The sequence below is a fragment of the Podarcis cretensis genome (genome assembly GCF_951804945.1).
Source record: "Podarcis cretensis genome assembly, chromosome: Z".
In the NCBI taxonomy this organism is placed as follows: domain Eukaryota; kingdom Metazoa; phylum Chordata; class Lepidosauria; order Squamata; family Lacertidae; genus Podarcis; species Podarcis cretensis.
This window is the reverse complement of record NC_137184.1, coordinates 30,567,768-30,593,686: the sequence shown is the minus strand read 5'-3', so window position 1 is coordinate 30,593,686 and position 25,919 is coordinate 30,567,768. Positions and strand designations below refer to the sequence as shown.

Below are 25,919 nucleotides of genomic sequence, written 5' to 3'. Positions count from 1 at the left end.
AATACCATTTTATTCAAGCCCAATTGCCAAACATTTTCCTTGCTCCACTTAAACCATCACAAAAGGCAACGAGGCAATCATCCAGAATGAAAAGGGTTTTAAAGGCATATCTTTTCTATCTCTCTGGTGGAAATCACTATGTAGCAATGAATGAAAGGACACACGGGGACACACACACACTTTCCACATATATTTTTTTCAAGCAAAGAGGTGACTTCAAACTCTTTGTTCCCCGTGTGTGTGTGTATCTATTAAAAATCCAAAAGAATAACAAACTCTACCACTGTAAACCAATATTTCTGATTTGACAGCTATAGTTATAACCACTCAGGCGTCTATTTCCCACAAACTCTCAACAGCCATAACCTTTAGTGATTAATTATAAAGTTCCAGGAGCAATAGTACACAGACTAATTTCCTAAAACAATAAAAAGACAGAATTTCTCATTTGGAGCTAAATGAAACACGAACAGGTTGTTATTCATGCTGAAATCGAGATGCAGAGTCATGTTGCAGCCATTATAGAAGCTATTAAACACAACCTCGAATCAAAGAAACTGTAGGTCTGTCTCCTTAAAATAAAATGTTTTCTTCACTGACGTGGCTCCTGGTTGAGTGGCTATGTTGCCGCCTGCCTTTGTTAAGAAGTCACTTTCAAAATTCAATCTCCTTTTATTTTTGTTTTACACCATTTTATTTTAGCAGTCATTTAGCCCGTATGAGTCTATACACAAAAAAAACCCGCCCCAAACATTTGTTAAAAGCTTGAGTGTAGACATAGAATTATAATGGGCATACCATAGTTTCAGTGAAGTATCTAGAGCAATGTTTGTCAAGCTTGGGCCACCAGTTATTGTTGAGCTCTAACTCCCATCAACCCCGGCCACTGGCTGGGAGATGATGGGAGTTGTAGTCAACAATAGCTAAGGAACTGAAGGTTGGGAAATGCTGATCTAGATGGCCTTGGGTGGTACAGAGAGCACCAAAAAGAACATGCACAAGAGATAATTGTTGGTATACACTTTATGACTGGGGAGAAGGGCATAGCTTAATGGCAAAACACCTGCTTTACACAGAGAAGGTCCCATATTTAATTCCTAGCATCTTCTCATATAGGGGTAGCTTGTCTGGGATCCTGCAAGACAGCTGGCAGTCAGAGTAGATAGCATTGGGCTAGAAGGACCAACAGTCTGGTCTGGTATATTGAAGCATTTTGTATTCATATGATTTCCATAAGGAAGTTGGCAAAATCACCCACCCTCTTTGCATATTTCTGTTCCACCCTGCTGTAATAACTCACTGCATGGATCAAGATCAATACATTGCCCATGTTCGCACATCATGATAAGACTGCTGGCTCTTGTGCATTATTTGGAATGGGCAGTGTGCTGGACCAATGTGCTTGATCACTACTGCTTTTCTCTTCCTGCACCATGAGTGGGAGAAATGAATCAGGAAGCTGAACAAACTAGGAAGGCACAATTTGGTTTGGGGTTTTTGGGTGATGCCTGTAACAGTTTTACTATGTAGTGAACTGCCTTGAACAGGCTGTTCTTACAAATGAAGCTAAGTAAACAGTACTGTGAGCTGGGGAATCAATGATACGAGCCTCTTCAAAGTCAAGAGGGGTTGCTAACCTTTTTTGGGCCTTTGGAGAAATTGAAAAGTGGAGAAACTTTTTTGGACCTCAGGCAAAAATAGCTTCTCTTGGCTACAACAGAAGGCTTATTTCAAGTCTAATTTCAGGAAATGAGACCCTGCAGGCATATTGTGCCATTGTGGACTGTCAATCCATATACCAGAAAATCTCTGGCAAGCCAATATTCAGCCAGAGCTATGACATTAATGCATATAATGCAGCAACCTTGTGGTATAAATATGATCAGTGTCTGGACTGGGAGACCACTTCACAGTCTTATAACAAGACTGAGAGATTTTAAAAATGGAATAATAAATCTTATCTCAAGCCTCAGCACCATATTTGCAACCTGGTGAAAATAATAGAGGCCTATCTTAGAAGATCCCATAAAGACATTATGCTGATATACATTAAGTGCTCTCAAAACTTGAAATGTGCTAGATCCATGTTAATTATGATGATTAACACGTAAACACACAATCATTCTCCCCAAGGCTAAGCATTAAGATTGGCATTTGCCAAAAGCGAAAGGTGTGATCAACATCTCCCCCAAAGCTCATTTGTGCAACAATGACTTCTCCTGTTGCCAAAAAAATAAATAAAAATAAAAATAAAAATCCTCCATTGTGTGTGGACTTTTCCTGTCAATTATGGATGACTTCCAAAACATTCTAATTTTTGGAATGCAGTATGAGTCATCCCTCAGAAAGACAAAGGTGAAGAAGCGAGTTACCACCATCAACTCCATAATCTGGCAGCTTTTCCATGTGTGACTCTCGTAAAGTGGCTATTCGAGTTGAGGGCAACCCAAAATAGCAACTGCTTGACAATGGAATAATTTCTCCTTCCCAGGAGTGAACAGTTAAGAAGTAAACTCAAAGAAACAGATTTCAGATTTGTTTACCTGCATTGGAATTCAGCTCCTCATTCTCAGATTCTGTCCCATTCTGACTCCCACTTCCATGAAGGCTATTCATGGCCATCAGCTTCATCTTCTGCAATTTCATCGCCTCTGCCATGGCAGCTGCTGTTAGACCTAGCCACAGAAATGAAGAGAAAAATTATTTAAACAAAATGACCAAACAGTCTTTTCTGTCATTTCAACTTGCCTAAGAACATAAGATCCCTGCTGGTTCAGACCAAAGGGCCATCTAATTCAGAATCCTGTTCTCACAGTGGCCAATCAGATGACTCTGAGATGCCTACAAACAGGATATGAACACAATAACACTCTCCCCACTTGTGATGTTTGGCTTATTCCCTTCAACACAGGAAGCAGTGCATTGCCATAATGGCTCTCAGCCATTAATAATGTGGGCAGTTGCTTGAGGGAGTGAAGCAAGACTCACACAGCAATTATAATTTGTAACCTGGTGCAAATGGAGCTATAGAACCCGGTGGGCACCCTGATAGATATTCACACATATATTCATACTTATATGTATTTTGCATTCATATTTATAGATTATGGATGATGATGGAAGGTAGTACTGTTCTCTAACTAAATCCTCACACCCCCCCCAAGTTTAGTAATTGGTTAGATGGTACCCATCCCTCTGCATTATTCATAAAGCTTTTCTGTCAAAACTGTGAACAAGTAAATTAACTAAAGAGGAGCTATGAGTAATCTAATCTTGAGGTATGCAATTAATTAATTAAAATTGAATGGCAAGCCACACCGCCTGCACTGCAGTCCCTCATATCAAAACAAAACATTTAATTAAATTATCAAACTATTTGTAACTGGAAACATTCAAAAGGGGGAGAAAACACACAAAACCATTAAGGCTCTGGCGCCGCTATGATTTCAAGTCCAAATTGTGCCTGGTTTCTGGGTGCTCTACCAGTTGTATGCGATATCCACATTCAAACCTGCTGTGGGTCAAGTGAGACATTCAGAAAGCAAGAACAATGAAACATCTGGTGGTATGAAATGTTAATGCACAATGCCATATTGAAAATAGGAGGGGGGGGAGCCATGTTGCAGTCTCTGGGTCCCATACCCATCAGAGATGAGAGCAGCTGCTCCTGGCTTCCTTCAGAAGCAGGCTGACGTGAACTGTCCTCCCTCCAGATCAGAGAAATCTTGCTCATTGTGGGGTGAAGGAACCCATCCATAATTCTGCACTAGTTACTGCATGCTTTCCTCAAGAGGCAGATTGTGCCTTCCTCAGGACCAGGCAAGAAGAAGAAGAAGAAGAAGAAGAAGAAGAGGAAGAAGAGTTTGGATTTGATATCCCGCTTTATCACTACCCTAAGGAGTCTCAAAGGGACGCAGGTGGCGCTGTGGGTTAAAGCCTCAGCGCCTAGGGCTTGCCGATCGAAAGGTCGGCGGTTCGAATCCCTGCGGCGGGGTGCGCTCCCGCTGCTCGGTCCCAGCGCCTGCCAACCTAGCAGTTCGAAAGCACCTCCGGGTGCAAGTAGATAAATAGGGACCGCTTACCAGCGGGAAGGTAAACGGCGTTTCCGTGTGCGGCTCTGGCTCACCAGAGCAGCGATGTCACGCTGGCCACGTGACCCGGAAGTGTCTCCGGACAGCGCTGGCCCCTGGCCTCTTAAGTGAGATGGGCGCACAACCCCAGAGTCTGTCAAGACTGGCCCGTACGGGCAGGGGTACCTTTACCTTTAAGGAGTCTCAAAACAGCTAACATTGACCTTTTCCTTCCTCCCCCACAACACTCTGTGAGGTGAGTGGGGCTGAGAGACTTCAGAGAAGTGTGACTGGCCCAAGGTCACCCAGCAGCTGCATGTGGAGAAACGGGGAAGCGAACCCGGTTCACCAGATTACGAGTCCACTGCTCTTAACCACTACACCACACTGAAGGCAGATGCTACCTCTTGAGAGAAGATAGACTGTCACTGGGTGCCAGGGGAGCCAGCACAGGTCTGAAGGTGGAGGCAACTTCCTGAGCAGAGATGGGGAACCATAGTCCTGAGGACCTTTCTACCTGGGTCTAGGCACCTTCCCCAAGCTCCTTCCCACACTCCTGCTCCTGATGTCTTACCATTCACTGGCCTTACTTTGTATTTTCCTTGAGTGTTTTCGCCTGGCTCAAAATTTCTCCCTTAATTCTGATAAAGCTTCTTGCCTGGATGGAGGTGTGTGGGTGTGTATAGAAACTAATGGACAAAGGTGAAATTTACCCTCTCACTGCACACACATAGATTCATAGAACTGTAGAGTTGGAAGGGACCACGAGGGTCATTTAGTCCAACCCTCTGCAATGCAGGGAGCTTTTGCACAACATGGAGCTCGATGCCACAACCCTAGATCAAGAGTCTCATGCTTTTCTGACAGCTATCCCTCTTTCAATCAAGCAAAATCCAGGTTAATCCTTCAGTCTTTCAAATGCTCAGCCTAGCACTAGTGAGGAGACTGGAACCTAGTTTGCAGATGGATCAGAAAGAAGGGGGAATGAGTAGGTTGAGATCTGGGGTGCCAGAATGGACTGCATCACTTATGACTGTATGGGGTGGCTGTCTTCTTTTTTAATGCTTCTCTATGAAAATATTTTGATACAAACTTTGATGTTCCAATTCCATCCTGGCTGTTTTGCTTGGAGTTGTTAACTGCAATGTGGGGGCAGTATTAAAAAAAATGTTACCCACCACTTGCAGTTTTCACTGACTGCTCCCTCGTTGGCTCAACCAATTCATTCTGCTTTATGTATAAGTCCTAAAATGGCATAGATGGTTTTAGGATCTTGGACTGAACATGCCAGGGTGGAAATGCCAGGCTAAGTCCAGCTAATAAGCAGCCTATGATATTGCCCCAGCACTGATCAGGAGCTGATTGGAATCTGGCCTCGCCCTTCTCAGGGGAACTTCAGTCCCAGAATCTGAAATAAACCTAGTGAAAATGTATGTGTATTGCTACTTGTATGTATCTTGGCATATTATTCCACCATGTAAAATGTTAAAATCAGTAAAATAACAATATTATCAACGATGGGTGAAACATAAACAAGATGCATCCGTCTCATACTCTGAAAATCTTTTTAAGTTATATGATTGAGAGGAAATGACAAAATCAGAGTTGGAAAGGAAAAGGCCGGGTTAGATTGTATTTTCCCTTGCTTTCTTTTCAGAGACCCGCTTATGATGGTTGATTGATTTCATGACATTTTCCGTTCCTTTTAGAGTCTAGGCTATGGGAATGATTTGTCAGGATTGTAATACTTAATACTTTTAGTGAGCTCCACTCCAGCGACCTTTATCTTATTCTGTATAGTTGACTGCCTGACCCTTTCGGTTCTCAGGATCACAAAGATGAATGTAAAAAGGCAGAGAAAGGATTTTGGGCGATGGGGTTGAAGAGAGAGGAGGGGGAGGGGGAAGAAAGACTGGCTATCCAGAAAATCAGCAGAGTGTTCCATGTCCTATAATAATTGAACCTCTTTTTTAAAAGTGGCAACTGTCCTGGTAAATGCATTAACTGAAGACGAAGAATAAAAGTACTCATTGAACTTAGGTTTCTGTGGTGCTAAGGAACAAAAACTGCAAGCCTATGTACTCTCCAATTGCAGTAAGTAAATATGTCACATGTGTGGTGTACTGGTTAGAGCAGGGATAGGGAACTTGTAGCTCTCTTAGGGCTGGGCAATAAATAGTTGCTGCCTGAGCTAAGGACAGGATGGCGCCCCCTTGCATCCACTCACTATGCAGGAGCTGAACAGATCAGTGTTGGAACTGGTAATGGGATAGCATCCTTCAACTGTACCTGACGGCAGCAGCCTAGCTGAGAAGAGGCTTCAGGCTTTGACTGTGTCACTCTGCCTGATGGTAGAGCTGGACCTGTTCCAGAACTTTGTTGAACACTAGCTCCCAGCAAGCCCAGTCAGCACAGTCAGGTATGACAGAAGTGCAACTCCAGCGGCATCTAGAGTTGTTCAAGTTGCCCATTCCTAGGTTAGAGTGCCGATAGAGCATGAAACTCTTAATCTCAGGGTTGTGTGTTTGAACCCCATGTTGAGCAAAAGATTCCTGTATGGTATGGGGTTGGACGAAAGATTATTGTGGTCCCTTCCACCCACCTACCTACACACACCTGATTATCATCTTTCATAGCAACCACTCTATTGGGAAACAGAAATATATGGGAAACAAAAGAGGTTTAAAGACACTCTCAAGGCAAATCTTTAAAAAAATAATATGTAGTATAAACGCCGACAACTGGGACTCACTGGCCTGTGAGCGCTTTACCAAGGCATCATGGACTTTGAAGAAGGACAAAAGGGAGAAATGAGCTAAGAAGAAGGGACATTTGGCAAATCCTCACCGTGATCAACTCCCGCTGGAAACCTATCTTCCCATCGTGAAAGGATGTGCGGATCCAGAATTGCCCTCCACAGTCACTTATGAACTCACTGTTAAAACCGTGTTGATTGAAAACAATCTTACTTTGCTATGAGTGATCGCCAAAGAAGAAAGAACAATATAGACCTCTATATAGCAGCTAGACCTAGAAGCTTCCCTTCTTGGCTTTGTTTCCACTATAGATGATGAACGTATGACTCTATCATCGTTAATAAATGACACAGTTCTGAAGTGATAGGCTAAGGCAGGGACAGGGAACATCAGGCCCAGGGGTCATATGTGACCCTCCAGGCCTCCTTATATGGTCCTCTGCAGGCTGCGCCCTCTCTAGCCATTGCCAAACCTGGAGACCCAGCACCTAGTACACTAAGAACTATTTACGCTAAGAACTATTTACAGAAAGCATGCTACAGAAAGCATAATATTTTAAAGGTGTAAATAAAAAGTGATCATTTTAACATTATTGGGGAGGATCAAAGAGCTGGTAGTGGCTGTCTTTCTACTGGTACTGAAACCTGACTACAAGTCTCATAATTTAGGAGTAAATGAACCTTTTCCCTGATTAAACACCTGTCAACTTTGACTGATGAAGAGGAAACCACATTAGAAGCAACTAAGCTACCTGTTATCAAATTACAAAGCTTTTTTTTTTTAATCAAAGGACTAAAACAGGCCATAGATCGACCAGCTAACAGGTTTCCAGTGACCTAAGGGGGATTTTCTTGTTCCAGTTAACAGCCTCTGAAGAATGCTTCCTTTTGATTCTTGTCTAAGACACAAAAATGATTGTCCCATTTAACCAGTGTTCTGTCGCATACACCAGAGAATCCTATTTACTTAGATGCTGGTGGAACATTAAAAACACAATAGTGTGATTGTCTTTGGAAGAAAATTTTTCAAGATTGACTTCCCCCCTTCTTTTTTGAAAAAGAAGGGGGGAGATCAAAAAGCTAACTTTAATAGATGTTTGACTAAGGTCAGACTCCTAGGAAATGGAACACTGAAGATGAAAGCGAACAAATAGATTTGGCTTTTGATCTCGGCCAAATCCATTTGGCATTGTTTAGCTTTTCTATAATGCTTCAATTCTGGAGTGATATCATGGCCGAAATGAACTGCCTTCTATTTGAACTTTCTTTTTTAATAGCTTTTGTAAAACTTTAACATGTACCACAGAAGAAGTTTAGGAAACAAAACAAAACAAAACAAAACAAAACAAAACAAAACAAAACAAAAGCTTTCTAAGAATTTGGCTACAAGGTGTTCACACCCACCACACACCTGGTGGTTACTCTTATATAATACAGTAGCACTACTTTGTGTTTTCAGCAGAGTGGTTAAGGGTGCAATCTGAAAAGCACAAGTTCCATCAAATTAAGTGAGAGTTCATTTTACAAAAGTCCTTAGCTCAAATTTCACCTTTGTCACTGTTTCACTGGACAACCTAAATTAATGTTCCAGGTTAGTGAAAAGTAACAAGGGTGTTGGTCTAGGAATGGGGTAACCCAAGCTGCAATCCACATTTAGCAGTGAAGCTCATTAGGTGAGTTGTGCCAGTAACTATATTATCAGTTTAACCTGCTTCATAGAGTTCTCATAAGATTAAATGAAGTGGGGAGGCGGGGGAGTGAGAAACATGTAAACCTCTTACATTCCCTGGAGAAGTGGGATGTAAGTCCAAAAATGCTACAACCTCTCAACTGCAGTCATCTCCCCCAATTTGTAGCATAAGGACGATAATATTTACCTCCTGCATACAACAGTTATAATAATGACTGAGATAACATATGTAAGGTGTTCTGAACACTTCAAAAATACCAAGTATTTATGTTATGAGATGAGCCAGCATTTTGAGCTGCCAACCATGGTAATGTGCAGTTTCTCAATGGACAGCCCCAATGGACAGCCCCATTAACCATCTTCAACCAACCTGCCCTCCCTCCCTCTCCCATTGACTTAACACCTATATCTGCTTTTCATTCTATCTGCATCATCCCAGCAACCATCCCAATATTCATGAACTTTAGTGAGTGGCAGCTGCTACCCTTTGGAACTCTCTCCTGTAAATATCAGAAAGACACAATCTCCTTTGTCTTTCATTCTTTTTCAACAAGCATTTGAAGGGGAATTATTATTTTTTAAAATTGAATTGGACTTGAAATGGTTTTTACATATGAAATTGTTTTAATTGCTTTTTATGTGAAATGTTTTCCTTGTTAAATTGTTTTCAGATGTTTCATAAAAAGGGATTAGGTGTTGCGATAAACAAATGAGCAAATGAACAAATAAATACCCTGATGGTTATGTGTTTTCTGAAATTTAAGTTAAGAGTTTGCATTCCAGCCAATTTACTCAAATGTTTGCAAGCCATCTTGATACTGTGTTGGTTAGGATTCTGCTTTCGTGCCAACCTGCAAAGTACAGACCATCACATTATGTTGGCTTAGACATTACCACAAAACATGGTTTGGCATTAATGTCTGAATCATATCATTGTATTTTAAAAGCTACAAGGTTCTTGGTTGTATTTGATACAGAAGTCTAACACAACTCTGAAACAGAGCTTAGCAGTGTTAAAAGTAGAAACAAAATACGCACAGTTCCCACTTTCCAAATACAATGTGTTCCCAGGAAATTGTTCATTAGGTGAGCATTTGCATAACAAGCTGGCGATTTCCATTATTTCCTGTGGGAACATTTCTAATCTGTGATCTCTCCCCCCCCCCCGCCATGGTTTCCTCCTAAAATGGCTGCAGTCAACCAGCAAAAGAGAGACCGGGGGGGGGGGGGAGGACTGGTTTGTTCAACCTCTCTTGCCCCCTGATTTGTCAGATATCCCTCCCCCTCCCTGCTTTCTGCCTGAAATGGCTGCTGTTAGCCAGCAAAGCACAAAGAAGTGTGCAAACTCCGGCTGTTTGGATATCTGGATCTGCCATTCAGGTAGTGAGGCTTGGGAATAATTCCTTGTGTTTGGATAACCAAGGTTTTGGATAACAAAGATTCCAAGAGCGGAATCTGTGTACACTACAGGCAACCCTCAAGTTGTGCATGGCTTGCGTATCTGTCTCCTGGGTGCATAAGCCCGCCCGCCCGCCCGCCCGCCCCACCTGTATTCTGCCCTCCTCTAGGTCCAAAGCAACCTATGCATTGGCAGTTGCACATTGTTTGAATGCGTGCAAAATGGTCACAGCCTGTACTTCACTAGAATTTTAAAACACCCCACCCTCAATCCAACATGTCTGACTAGAAGCACTGGGAAGGATATAATTTTCCCCAGTCCCCTCCAGATAGTCCCCACTTTAAAAGCTTGCTTCCTAGTTACCCATTTTATTGGGATGAAAAGAAATCCCATCATTATAACTGCAAGGCAGAAGGTTGGGGTTTTTTAATGGCCAGGTGCCACTATGTTAAATCTGACATCCAAAGTTGCTTGAGCGTATATATTTAAATTTACACCTTAAAACAATTTAAAAACAGCACCAGTAGGCGAGGAAGATAAAGCAATCCCTCCACTGTAGTTGAACTTAATTAAGCAACTGTTTCCTACACTTTTAATAATTGTTATTGATGGGATCAATAAAACAAGCAAGTTGAGGGAAACAGATGGAAAGAAAAACTTGTTGCTATTGAGTGCATTAATCTCAACACGTTTAAAGATGGTGCAAACATGCTGCAATTCGTAACTTGGGGAGGGGGACACACAGGCAGTGGGAAAAGTCTGTTGTGTCTCCTTACGCAAGATTTGATGAAATGGACAGGACTGAGTCCTGCGAAAGGACTGGCCAGTTGTGCCCCTTCAGACTGCAGGTGGGAAAGGAGTGCAACTCACTGGCACAGAACACACTTTGCACACAAAAGATTCCAGATTCAATCTTTGGCACTGTGGTGTAGGGCTGGGGAAGACACTGAAAATTAAGCAAAGCTGCTGCAGTCAATTTAGACCAGGGGTAGTCAACCTTTTTATATCTACTGCCCACTAATGCAGCTTTCTTGATGGCAAAATTTTCTTACCGCCCACCAGTGCTTGATGGAAGGAGGATTCCGCTTGTGCCGTGGAACCCCCTACTGCCCACCTAGAATCCTGAACCAGGTTGACATCCAGGGAGCAGGTTGACAACCCCTGATTTAGACATTCTGGGCCAGATGGAGCAATGGCCCAAATCGGTTATCAGCAGCTTCCTGTATCTTGATGTGCAATGCTTCTCTATACAAAGCAAATACCTGCCCACAGAAAACTAGCACACTAGAGGAAGGACTAGGCTATGACCCTACTCCAAAACTCTTAAGTTTTTGTTGTTGTTGTTTTTACAACCAAACAGTGTATAAATTATGAAATAAATAAATAAATCTTCTCAGAATGTGATGGTTACTTGTATATGAGAGAGACTTTACCTGTAGTCTCAAGTGGTAATATGAAAGCAAATATTTACTGCCTTACTGAGAACAAGAACAGAGTTTTGACCATAGCTAAGTTTAAGAATGTAAGAAGGACCTTGCTGGATCAGGCCAAGAGCTATGTAGTCCAGCATTCTGCTCTCACAGTGGCCAACCAGATGTTGATAGGAAGTGTACACAACAGCATTTTCCCCAATTGTTATTATTGGTATTCAGAGGCATCCTTCCTCCTCAAAGCCTGCTGTTTGCTGGTGAAAACTGAAAGATATATGGAGGGGGGAGGAGAGCTGGACACTCAATATGTCACCACCACTCACAGATACTTTCTGATCAGATTCCAGACTGGTTGATGATTAGCATGAAACTTATTTTATTTATTCCACAAAATTTATGCACCACTTGATTGTAAAAAACCTCAAAGTGGTTTGCAAAAATATTAGAAAATTAATCTACATTGGAGTTCAAGGGACTTATAATTAGGAGTTTTCTTCAGACAGAACTCACCAGAACTCAGCACCTCTCAGGTGGTCGCCATTGCCATAAGAGAACAATGGAGGCATTCATGGTGAGTTCCAGCACCTGTTTTTCTAGAAAAATAGTTCAAGTTCCTATTCATGCATGAAGATGCTGTTTGTTGCAAACAGTAGGTTGGGGGGGGGGGGAGTAATTATTAGTGGAGGCAAACATGAGAGGACTTTGGCCCATGCCAAAGTTCCCTGCAGATCATACCTTCCCAGCTACTATTTCTTTCTTCTTTTAATTTAAACAATAAGAGTAGCATGAATGATAATGTATAAAACATATTCCAAGTATAAGTGTGGCTGAAATAGGTCACTGCCATAGCTTTCCTGAGAAGTCATTCTTAAAATGCAACCAGATCTCCTCTTTCTCAACACAGATAGAAACTTCACTTCCTTAGGCTGCCTGCTTCAAACATGAAAGGCAATACTTATTCAAAGGAGCTGAAGTATGCCAACTGTAGACTAATTTGAAGAGAGGTCATCTTTGGTGAGTAACTTGCTAAAAAACATTTTGCCCATTCAGCAGCATCTTGGAGGGAGAAAAACTGGAGCTGGTTACATTATTTAAGGCTTCTGCACCAGACCACAAAGGCTTTGTCTGTTTTCTCAACTGGGACAAAAGTGTTGTTTTTAAGCTGTCTTCTCTTACCCAGTTCTCCAGCAGGTGTGTCATTCCCTTCTGGTGCCCCTTGGAAGTGATAGGGTAGAAGGCAGGGAAGCCAGCAACAGGTGGTGCCAGAGCCAGTGACAGGTGCAGCCAACTAATTATTGTTTTGCCTCATCTAAGACTAAGGAAGTATACGCTGCCACACACAGTGCCACCCCCTGAACTGGGTGTAAGAAAGAAGACAGGCAAGTGGGGCCTGGCTGTGGGCATCTAGAGGTTGGTAGGGAAGTACCCCATTCACCACAACAGATCAGCTTTCATAGTACTTCTTCTGCTGATGCTAGCTAGGTAGTTTGGAAGGCAGACCATCACACAGACAACTGTTGTGGTGTGGCTTAATATAGATTTCAGAATAAGGAGTACATTCACAAGAGATCTTAATCCATGAAGGGAATAACACACTTCTCACTTCCCCAAAAAGTTTGTGCAAATTTGCCCCTGGGCACAAGCAACCTACAGGTTTATCAATATTTCCTTCTGCATCTGGGGCAGAAAACCTGTGATCCTTGAGATATTGCTGGACTCCAACTCCCATCATCCGTGACTATTGGTTGTGCTGGCTGGGTCTGATGGGAGTTGGAGTCCAGTAACATCTGGAGGTTCACAGGTTGTTCCCCACCCCACCCCGGTTCTACATAGTGACAACCACAGGGATTGCAGAAATCTCATTTTTCTCCCCTTCATCTTTAACGTCTGCATGGATACAGACACATAATTATGCAAGATAGAAGGGTGAGCTCAGCATTTCCCCTTCTAACGTATATGAAAATGATATGGAAATAAGCAAAATAATGTTTTATGAATTAGGTTATTAGTATGAAAATCGAAGGGCATTCCCCATCTGCTGGAACAGGCCATGTGACTGATTTATGCCATGCAGGCTGAATTATTGATACAGATGCTTATATATTATATTTTATATGGGGTATCATGGGATGAGACCATCTGGCACAGAGACATTAATGAGAGCACCTTTGCCTAAATAAACACTAACAATGAGATACCAAAAGCGATCACGCCGAGGTGCGTTTTGTTGTTGTATGTGTGCCCTTCTATGGAACTTTTCCAAGCAAAAAAAGAAAAAGATGAACAAAGCCACCTGCAAAGCAGTTTGACTGTTTTCCTGACAGCAAAGGGCTCAGACTGCATAAGTGTCTTCATGACACAGATTGACTCAAACCATTGGTACATCTAGGCTGGTACTGTCAGCACTGACTGGCAGTAGTTCGCCAGAGTTTCAGACACCTCCAATGAATGCCAAGTGCATTTTAGCATTTCAGTTTATCTATCTGCCATTTATTGTATTTTTGGACTTTATAGACTCTATTTTAAGTTGCTTCAAGACTCTTTCTGCCTTAAGGAGCAACACATACAAATAGAAAACGTCAGAGAGATTCGGGTTGTGGTTGGAAGCATGTGTTCCTGAAAGTTAGGCTGTGGACATGCCATAAATTTAAATCACAGACCCCCAATTAATCATGGGAACTGTACTTTGTTACGAGTGCTGGGATCTGTAGCTCGGGGGGAACGGACGACAACTACAATTCCCTGGGTTTCTGGGATGTGGGTGTTCTTTAAATGTATGGTGTGTATGCAACTGCTCTCTTCTTCAAGAAGGCCTGCGGTAAGCTAAGGCTGAAATGCTTCTTTCCCTGATGAAGGCGAAAGTGGTGGGCTAAGGATGGGTTGGCTGTAGTTCAAAGTCCTCCAGCTGCCAACCACCACAATAGGATCTTTTGTTTATTCTGAGAAAATCTCAGAATGCAAAAGAAGGTTATCAAGCCTAACTTACAACACTCCCCCCACAAAGGATCTCCTGCAAACCAGTGCATGACACATTATTTTTGCACAACTGATTCCGATGGCGGAAATGCCACCAGAAGGTTATAGGAAGAGAAGACTGGTAGAAAGCGTTGCTGATTCCAAAGGAAACAAATAGTTAAGAAAAAATGCCAAGTCAGCAGAGGGAGAAAGTCTTGGGAATGGGCAGTCATCACTAGTTTCACATGGAATATTTTTATTCTTAGTGTCAGCTAACAATGGCTGCAATCAGACAGCATTTTATTTGGTTTTTGAAATATTCCTTACCTATTCATTTTTTCATGTTATGTTATCTTTCACACGACGTAAAAACCACTTCTGGAAATCTAATGGAATGTAGCAGACATTTAGCATGCATTTCTATGTTATTTGGGGGAGGGGCAATTTACAACACTCTTAACCTGAAAAATCACAGGAGTTTTGTGCTGTAATTGCATTAAATTAAATTTGGGACAGTACTTTCCTGCCATTTAAAATTCAGTGTGACGTGGTGGTATATTTACTGAAAAGCAACAGTTCCATAATGCAACAGCTAATGCAGTGTCAAAGGAACAATAGAAATTAGGACATAAGCTATAGAGTTATAACCAGCAAAACTAGCACAATCTACCCCATGTCTCAATGCAGCCCATGTTCCTTTTCTCCCCATTTATATTTGCAAAGCTTAAAATTTATAATAATAACAACTCAATCACTTTTAAACATGGGCACATACCCTAGTTTATAGTAAAAACACAGAATAATGTAAAGGCAGGCTGCACATTTTAGAAATAAATAGCTTAAATTGCTGGGCAGTAAGGAAAAGCGAAAAGAATAACAGGAGATACATTTTGTCCCAACGGTTGTAAACAACCAATTTATCTTCCTCTTTTGAACCAACAAAAAACAAAAACAAACAAACAGAAGAACATCTTGCTCTACCTAATTACTGTTTAAGGTAAGCACACAGCCTTATCAAAGCAAGTGAGCAATGGTTTATGTTTTATTGGAATATTTTGTGGCTTATTAGTTTGCTTTTGCATAGGCAAGAAAGCACAGTCTGAATCCTGGAGAGAGAGAAAGAACGATCTGTTTCAAGGAAATAAGCTCTTTCCCCCTTCCTGGAAGAAAACTCCCAATACAAATGAACAAAACAATCACTAATTATGAGATTATTATTTTTAAAAAGCAATGTAAACATAAGCAGAAACAACGAATCTATTATGCAGAACTCCCACTAGGAATCCTGGAAACAGGACAATTTGCTGTCTGTTCCTATTTTATTTAGTCACAGCAAAAATGAGACAAGAGAGGTTTGTGGGTCTGGGTATCAGTTGGCTTTAGTCAGAACTTCCAATTGCACTTAGCCCACAGCTGACTGATTGTTGTCTTCCATTCATCTATTTTTGTTTCTTTCTGGCCAAGGCGAACAGACGGCAAAGATGTCTTGCTTGTCCCCTGGTACATTAGTATTCATTATGGCAAAAAGTAAATAGTCCATGTTTCATCTTCAGAGCACCACCCAAAAAGGCCTGATTTTCATAGGATCATGCAAGTTACATTACAAGCCTTCAACACACATCAATAATAATGTTGTCATGTGTAATAAAAATGCAAATTCATAGGTGGCCAGAAAGATCACCAACTTCTCAAAGTTAGCAACTTCTCAAAGTTAGCAAATTTTCAAAGTTCTAACGGTTTAATGTTGCAAAGTTTTGGTTTCAAAACAGACTGACTCCCTTTTGAGGACCCAGCAACTGAGACTGAGGTCACCACACACCAGCTTTCCCCCAAAGAATCATGGGAACTGTAGTTTATCCCTCACTGTGGTTTATCCCTCACAGAGTCACAGTTCCCAGCACTACAAACAAACTGCAATTCCCAGGACTCCCTGAAAGAAGCCATGTGCTTTAAATGTGCTTGGTGTGGCAGAGGAGGGGCTGGAGCTCAGGGCTACAGCACCTGAGCTTTGCATGTGGAATGTCCCTAGCATCTCCAGGTAGGGCTGGGATCTGTAGATCGGGGAGGACGACAACTAGAGAGCCATAGGCATTCAGTGTAGATAATGCACTGCTAGATGTATCAATGTTTGTGGAAGGGCAGTAGGAGAATCTGCTTTGAATGTAGACGGTCCCAGGTCTGATAAGAAGCATTTTCAGGTAGGGACAAAAAAGTCTCCTGTCTGAATCCTGGAGAGCTGCTGCTTGGCAGAACAGAAAACGCTGAGCTGGAGGGTCCAACGGTCCAACTCAGTAAAAGAAGAAGAGCCTTGGAGAATCCAGGGTGCAAAGCCAGTGTCAGAGCAGAGGCTGTCAACGTGGTCCTCACAGGTGCAGTGGCACTCTTGAGACTTTTCCCTGGCACCTACAAAAAGGCTTCTCCCCTCTCATACACTTACACTTACACACACTCACTCACTCACTCACTCACTCATTGCCCCGTTAGTCATGCGGTGGGGAAGATGGTTACATACTCTCCAACATTTCTCCAATGAAAATGGGCAAGTCCAGTGATATTTTTCTAGAAAAAGAGGTCCAGAACTGAGTTCCGGTGAGTTCCAGCTGGAAAAAAGCCCCTGGGAAGTCCTATTCTATACCATCCAGCATTTCTCTGATGAAAATAGGGATGTCGTGAGGAAAAGCAGGACATTCTGGGATCAAATCAGAAACTGGGACGGCTTCTGTAAATCTAGGACTGCCCCTGGAAAATAGGGACACTTGGAAGGTACATAAGACCTGAAGGAGGAAGAGTGACTCTCTTTTCACTTCCTCTTTCAGCGCTATGTGCTTTGCAAGGCTTGGATAAGTCCATTCGATTTGACTTTTACCAAGATCTCTTGGAAAAGCAAAGTGCACGTTCTCTCTCTTTCTCTCTGCCTGGGGGAGGTATCATGGGGAGGTGAGAGAACTAACTGGAGAGGGTGTTGCTCATAGCACTCACTCAAATGTGCTCACAGGCCTAAAAAGGTTGGCAACCCCTGAGTTAAAATCTGTTCACCTTGGCCAGGAATAAACAAAAATAGATGACTGGCAGACAACAATCAGTCAGCTGTGGGCTGAGGTAGCATACGAGATCCAGAGCCACCAAGTATAAAAACTAAAAGATCTGAATTAATATTACACAATTAGCACCTGAACCATTATTTGCCAGTAAAGAGCCTATATATATTATACACATGTAACCTACCTATTCTTTAAAGAGCTCAAGGCACTTCACATCTCTCCCCATTTTAACCTCACAACAAACCTGTAAAGGTAAAGGTAAAGGGACCCCTCACCATTAGGTCCAGTTGTGGCCGACTCTGGGGTTGCGGCGCTCATCTCGCTTTATTGGCCGAGGGAGCCGGCATACAGCTTTCGGGTCATGTGGCCAGCATGACTAAGCCGCTTCTGGCAAACCAGAGCAGTGCATGGAAACACCGTTTACCTTCCTGCCAGAGCGGTACCTATTTATCTACTTGCACTTTGACGTGCTTTCAAACTGCTAGGTTGGCAGGAGCAGGGACTGAGCAATGAGAGTGCACCCTGTTGCGGGGATTCGAACCACCGACCTTCTGATTGGCAAGTCCTAGGCTCTGTGGTTTAACCAACAGCGCCACCCGCGTCCCCTAACAATCCTGTAGTTAGGATTAAATATAGGAACTGCCCTGAGGTCACTCAGGGAGCTTCATAGCTGACAAAAGATTGTGCCTTGGTTTCCCCAGTCCAAGTGAGATACTCTAACCACCAGTGGTGGCTGGTGCCCATTGGAACTGGTAGGATAGGAGGCAGGGAGCCAAATAGTGGTTGGAGTCAGAGCCAACGACAGGCAGAGTCAACTAGTTTCCTCTTCACCTTCCTGTTTGCAGATTTCTACAAGGGTGACAATGAGACTACGGAAAAGGAAGCTAACAGACAGTGCTACCCCTTGGCCTGAATGTAAGAAAGAAGGCAGGCACATGGAAGGTAGTTGAGACCAGATTGTGCCTCTTTCAATCCAATGATCCAGGCCTCCACTGCTAACCACTACAGCACACTAACTCCCCGGTGTTATTTGTGTTTTTTCCCATTTGCTGTCTTTTGTGTGTGGTTTTTAGACAGCTGTATTTTAAATAATTAGTTTTAATTGTGGATTTTACATTTGGTGCATTCAGGTTTTTTAACAGCCACTTCAGGAGCTTTTGTAGCTGAGAAACAGGGCAGCAGTATAAGAGTAAACAACATCTCTCTTAAGGGGATGCAAGAAAAATGTTCATCTAAGTAAGGAAGTTGAGCTGCCTAAGGAATATACAAGATGCATGCATTGGGAGTATAAGCTTGGAACAAGCTGGAAAAAGAACATATTTTATTCATTATTTTAGTTCGTTATTTTAAAGTATTCATTATTATAACATAACGGTACATAATACAAGGCTGGAGAGAATAAAGTGCAATCATTCACCGTGTAAACACACTTTAAAGCTTGCCTTCACATCTGCTTTCCACCTGTGCAGAGGAATAATCTATCTTGGTGTTAAAGGGCCCTAAAACAACAACAACACCAACAACAACAAAATTAGGGGTTGCATAAAGTAAGTGGGGACGCAGGTGGTGCTGTGGGTTAAAGCCTCAGCGCCTAGGACTTGCTGATCGAAAGGTCGGCGGTTCGAATCCCTGTGGTGGGGTGTGCTCCCGCTGCTCGGTCCCAGCGCCTGCCAACCTAGCAGTTCGAAAGCACCTCCAGGTGCAAGTAGATAAATAGGGACCGCTTACCAGCGGGAAGGTAAACGGCGTTTCCGTGTGCGGCTCTGGCTCGCCAGAGCAGCGATGTCACGCTGGCCACGTGACCCGGAAGTGTCTCCGGACAGCGCTGGCCCCTGGCCTCTTAAGTGAGATGGGCGCACAACCCCAGAGTCTGTCAAGACTGGCCCGTACGGGCAGGGGTACCTTTACCTTTACCTTTAAAGTAAGTGACTTTGCAGTTAATTGACAGTATGTGTTGGTGTGATAATGTCCAAAAGGCTCAGTTAAATACTTTTGAGCTTTGAGAAGGAAAGGCGGAGTATAAATTTAAGAAGTAAAAATATATTCCTTGGAGTTGCATGTAACATTGCACTGTGTTATCACAGGTACAATAGTGTTTATAAGTGATAGCCCAGCAAGCCCTTATGGTTTCAAAGAGTTATGCTTCAAGGTTTGAAGTATAAACACCCATTATCCAATAACAGTCTGAAGACTGTACTGCCCTTTCTACATTAGAATGTGTATCATATAATCATAAATACCATTTGCATATCTATTTGAACATAAGAACTGCTTATATAACGATATATTCAAATTAGGATTATTCTTATTGTTAATGTGAGTTGATGTTGTTTCTTTTTGCTTTCTTTTTGTTATACTTTCAGTAAATTATTATTATTATTATTATTATTATTATTATTATTATTTTGGGGAACCAGGTTTAGCATCTGGGTTTTAAGAGCTCCAGAACAGGAATACATTGTGAAAACAGAAGTGAATGTCAGAACATTTACTGTACTTTATTAATCCATAGTGTCTTTTTTGTTGCTGGTTTCCAGTTATGGTACATCTTACAAATAAATTAGGTTCAAAGTTAAGGAATAGTTCCTTGAAATAAGGGGAAAGTGGGGAAGGCTAGGCAGCTGCTTACAGAAATACCTGTTTAACTGAAAATGAATTGAATTGTTGTAAAAAGGTAAAGGGACCCCTGACCATTAGGTCCAGTCGCAGACGACTCTGGGGTTGCGGCGCTCATCTCGCTTTATTGGCCAAGGGAGCCGGCGTACAGCTTCCGGGTCATGTGGCCAGCATGACTAAGCCACTTCTGGCGAACCAGAGCAGTGCACGGGAACGCCATTTACCTTCCCGCCGTAGCAATACCTATTTATCTACTTGCACTTTGACATGCTTTCGAACTGCTGGGTTGGCAGGAGCAGGGACTGAGCAACAGGAGCTCACCCCGTTGCAGGGATTCGAACCGCCGACCTTCTGATTGGCAAGCCCTAGGCTCCGTGGTTTAACCCACAGTGCCACCCGCGCTGAATTGTTGTAGAATACTACAAATTTCATGACCCACCCACACGTTTTGACGGGTCAGTTTGTTTGGAAGGTGCCTTATTCCCTGAACCATCAAGGCAACAATCAGGCAGAAGACGTTATCAGTGTCATTCTATTGACCTGCAGCAGTTTGGCAGGATTTCAGGCAGGGTTCTTTCCGAGCCCTAGGTGGTGAAGCTAGGGATTGAATTTGGAGTCTTCTGGGACCTGGAAGGCCACATGTAGCTAAACTGAGATTGCAACTGGCCCTAAACTTCATGGTCTATGACTGATTCTGGAAGAGAAGCACCTTTTAAACGCCTACCAAAGGGAGAATTAAGCAAAACTTGACTCTTTCCCCTAGTGAAAACAACAGGATACAAAAGTGCTTCAACTCGACTGGACTGCATTCTTATTTTCTGAATATCACATAGCACAAAGGCATTTCATCATGTGGATCGTCTATTGAAAACAGACAGAAGATGCGTCTCTTTGCTAATTCAACTTCAACATTTATTCTCCAAAATGTTAAAAGCTATTCAACATCAAGTTTGGGCCTAATGACTTGCCAAATTGTATTTCAATCAAAGCCATTGTTTAGGTTAGAAGAAGTCTTCTCAGCCAGTGCATTTGAAAGCAATTAGCAGTTTCTTTTAATCTATGTATTTTTTTAAAAGTCAGAAAGCCAATTATTTAATTGAAAATTTATATGGAGGGGGGTAAATTACTCCCAGACTTCCAAGTCTTTTATAGAGCTGATTTCAGCAACTTTTAAAGGTGTTCACATTATGGTGAACAGAGTTGTTTGTAGTAGGGAAATGTAACTGTTATTAACAGTGATGTTAGGTGGTTCTACTAGAATAGACATGGACAACTTAATTTCATGCACTTTTATCTAGTCACATTCCTCCTGCCCCCAGGAAACAATGTGTGAGTTAATTGTCTCAATTTACCTCACTGGGTTGAAAAAGACCGAATAAAAAATAAATAAATCTGAATATCAAACATCCATTAGGTTAGTGAGGAGTTTCAGACTATTAAAAATAAGTATCCTCTTTATTCTTCAGGAGTAATGGGACATAAGTATGGCAGTTCATTGTGGCCTCTGCCAGGTAAAGTAAATGAGCTTTTCAGGCAGAAAGACAGACAGACAGACAATCTAGCCATCTCGATAAACAATAAAGCTGGACCAAATATCTGCCTTCTACAGGACCATTTGTCATCTACAAATGTGGTGGTAGAGGAGGAGCTATTAGCTGGCTCTCAGGTGGAGTTAGAGGTAAGAGATTTCAAGACCTTTTGGAAGGCCGGACACATTTCCATGGGTAGACTGGAATGCTACTTGAAGCAACATGGTTGTTTTTCCTTTTTCTTTTTTAGTTAAGAAAGACCCTTGTCATCCAATATTTGAAAAGCACCCTGTCCATTCAATGAAAGGTCTTAGTATTTCATCCATCAAAAACCAGATCAATCTTTGGGGGCCATATGCCCTACTTTACAAACGATACAGCTCTGTTTGTAGGAGCTGTCTATTTGAAGGGCTGTCTGGTCCAAGTCTGGTTTAAAGATAAGAGATCATTAGAAGGGAAAGTAGGAGCCTTCAACAGTGGCCCATCAACAGTGAACACCAGGACAGCAGACTGAGCAACACACAGGTCACTTGACCACAGTTTCCGCCACTACAGTGAGATTTATATATATATATATATATATATATAGATGTGTTAATTGCCTTCCAAATATATGTCCCAAAGCAATTTATAGGCACATGCTTAAAAAAAAAAGCTGAATTACTTTTAAAAACAGGTGAAGAACCACCAAATACAATTTTAAAAACATGACAAAATCAACATCTACAGCAAAGACCTTTTCATTTAGCTAAAAAAGCTTGTTGGAAGAAAAATGTCTCCAATTGTTTCTGGAGGGTACATAGTGGGCATATCAGGAATACAGAACAGGGACAGCCCCACAGGAAGTCCCGCTCCGGAGGTTACTGTGCAGCAGGCTTCTGGTATTTCCAGTACTTCAAGGAGCAAGTATTCTGCAGAACACTGTGAACTACTGGGCCTATAAGCTGGTCTCTCAAGTAACCTGGCCCCAAATTGTATAAGGTCGTATACATTATTAAGACCTTTAACTTTGCTGGATAGCTGTTTGGGAACCATTGCAAATCTCACAAACAAGGAGCTATATGCTAGCAGGAGTTTGTTCCCACAAGAAACCTAGTCACTGCTGCTGCCGCCTCTGAACCAACCTCAAGAGTAGTCCCTCCATAGAGCACATTGCAGCAATCCAACTACCAATGCTTTGAGTACTGTGATCAAGCTAACCCAATTCAGGAAAGTCTGTACCTGCCTTACCAGCTGAAGCTGGTAAAAGGCACCCCTAGCTTCTAATAACACCAGTGATAGAGCCGGATCTAGCACCCCCAGACTACATACCTGTTCCTTCAGGGGGAGAGATATTGTGCTCCTATTTACACTGGAATAGTTATTTCTAAATTTGCACCATATGAATTAGCATGTGCAAACTGTGAATCAGTAGCCTCTGCTTTTTTGGGCAAAAACTTTTTTCTCTTTTTTCTGCAACATAGTAGTCATCCTATCTGGGCACATAGCTATCCTAACTGCTTAATTAAAAATGGTTTACACAACGCGGCATATTCATTTAAAAATAGCAAATAAAGACATAATAAATGATCAAAATAAAGATAAAATCAACATAATTTGAAAACCAAATATACAAAATAAAACTGCGTGTCTGGGTAGGCTTCCCTAAACTAAACAATTTTAGCAGTTGCGGGAAAAGTACACAGTGAAGGCACCTGCCTAATATCAATAGGTAGGGAGTTCCAGAGTATACAAATGTTAGATAGAATATATATATATATATATATATATATATATATATATATATATACACACACACACACACACACACACACACACACACCATTTAACCCTTGTTAACATCTAATTGGATAGAGTAATGTCTCGCACCACTTATTTCTACTCTCAGTGTCAAAGTGATATATTATGCAAAACAGCCTTTTCAAATTATGATTAAGTCCTTCAGTGGTGCCCATGTTCACACTAAACCTACTTATCTTAAATATTATCATTTCCTGCATGGTCAGTGGCCTCAGAGAGGGTAAGAGGAAGGTGGTAAAGAGATTACAATGCAGCCAAGTCTAATTGATAGATATCTGTAATAGGAAGCGACGGGGAGTACTTTGGATACATTAAAGGAAGTCCGATGCTAATAGAATTGAACAAAAGTCAGCCGGAACAAAAGCAAACCCTACTTACATTTGTTGAACGACTCCAAACGGATCAGTGATGGGAGGATTAAAAATATTGCTTACCACAGACTGCAGATCTTTTTTTCTGACATCTATCCAAGCCTTATCGCAAAGCTCAGGGGCAGGGGAAATAATATATGAAACAATGAGAAAGCCCCTTACAAATCAGGCTCGCTAATATACCACTTGCTTGGCTAATTTCAAACCTGAGATGTGTGACAGAGGCTTCACACAGTACCGATGAGGAAGGACTGCTGCTAAGTGGTAGAGCACATGGCTTGTGTTCAGAAGGTCCCAGGTTCATTCCCTGGCATCTCCACATAGGGATGGGAAAAGTTCACTCCACTAGAGAGCTATTGCCAGTGTAGACTAGACAATGTTGAGCTATTGGACTGAAAGGCTAACTTGGTAGGAGACAGTTTCCTATGTTCCTATACGTGTTCTTTCTGAGCAACTACGGATATTAAAAATCTGTGTTCCTAACTTTTAGTAGGGTGGGTTTAGTTAGATCTAGTTAGATCTAGGGATGGGGAATAAAACTGGTTTAGTTCAAGTTTAAAGGCAAACCTAGAACATCTGAACTTTTTAAAACCGTATGTGAACTAAAACATATTTGTCCTTAAGAAATTCACACTTCTCTGAATTTTGCAATGCAGTTCTTCAGCTAAGCAACCTGTAAAAAAAAAAGTGTGTGTGTGCGCTATGGTAAAGTGTGCATTAAAAATATAGCTGAAAATAACGTACAGAAATGCAATATATGTGGGGAAACTAGTTGCAAAGATATATATTTAATTAAAATCTTCATTAGATTTTTTTTTAAATCAAAACCATTGCAGAAATTTGTACAACTAAATTTAACACTGGACAAATTAAGAGACTTGGAGAACTGAAACTGACATATTTATCTGCAGTTAAATTTGCCTTTTTATATATTTTATATTTTTTTTAGTTTTAAATTTTATTCTGGCTTTTATACTTGATTCACTTTGATCACTTTGCAGGTCACAAGTAAAAAATCAATGGGAACATCATGAATCAACACACAACAAGAAATAAACATTTGTTACAGAAAGCACCATTCCATCCCATAGCAGTGGCAAGCACAACCAATTCCCATAATTAATCAATCAACAGGTTAAAATCTAAAAGTTGAACCCAGGCAACTAAAGGCTATTTGAAAGATAACATAGTGTTACGGTCTAATGACACCTGTCTAGATAAGGCATTCCACATAGAGAAGGCCCTGGTCATAGTGGATGACCACTGAATTTTAATCAGCAGTGGCACTCAGAGAAGGAATGGAGTGTCTATGGGCACACAAACTGATATCTATATCCATATCCAAAGTTTCTGAGATGCCCAGTAAGTTCTAACCTGGAGTGGGGATCTGGAGTCCTCCAGACACTGATGGACTACAACTCTCATCATTCCTGAAACTTGGCCACACTTTCTGGGCAACATATGGAGAGAACATCAGCCTGAAGCCTAACTACATCAGAAGTAGTATGAGAAGAAAAAGCCCATCCCACTTGCACTTCCTCTCTTGAAATTCCTTTAGAACAAAGGTAGAGAACCTCTGACCCACAGGGCAAATTTGGCGTGCCAATACTCATTTGGTCCATGAGGCCATTTTCCTCAAATCACATCTACCTGCCCCACACCTGATGTCATATGTGATGTCACGTTGTGAGGGTAGATATTGGCTAGATCAGCTGCTCACATACCTGAACTCTTCAGAAAGCAGGACTTCTCTCTTCACTTCTCAGTGAAGAGCAGATGGCTTGAACAACCCACCTGTCAGTTACATGGCATGATTAGGACATCAGTTAGCCCGTGGGGTGAGGATAAAATGCCAGCCAGGCCAAAAAGGTTCCCTAACCCAGCTTTAAAACATTTTCTGGGGCAGGTAGGAGCAGGATTGCCAGTTGTTAAGTCAATGCTCCATATAGCTCCTTGGTCTTATACTGGGTTTCAGACCACATGACTCTTCATGCAACAAGTGTGCTTGAAGCTAAACAGTTCCAGGTCAGGTCAGGTCAGTGTTTGGATGAGAGACCACCTGGGATTCCCTGTGTATACTGCTATGAATTCCGCAGCACAAGAAAGGGAGGCTATAAATGAAATAAATTGATAATCTTTTTTTTTTTTTTAAAAAAAAAAACCACAACCCAGAATAAATTATGCAAAATAAGCACTTTTAAACATAATTTTGTTTGTTTTACTATATTTATATCCTACTTTCCCATACAATATACACAAAATG

The 25,919-nt window shown here is 41.7% G+C and overlaps 1 protein-coding gene across 10 annotated transcripts in view; it reads right to left on the bottom strand.

The window, feature by feature from the left end:
* Nucleotides 1-25,919, bottom strand: part of DACH2 (dachshund family transcription factor 2) — a 324,276-nt gene that overhangs the window by 108,834 nt on the left and 189,523 nt on the right. For all 10 annotated transcript variants that reach the window (XM_079961677.1, XM_079961668.1, XM_079961670.1 and 7 more), the window contains one exon: nucleotides 2,544-2,675. In XM_079961677.1, the coding sequence (XP_079817803.1) occupies nucleotides 2,544-2,675 (132 nt within the window). The remainder of the gene's footprint in view (nucleotides 1-2,543; nucleotides 2,676-25,919) is intronic.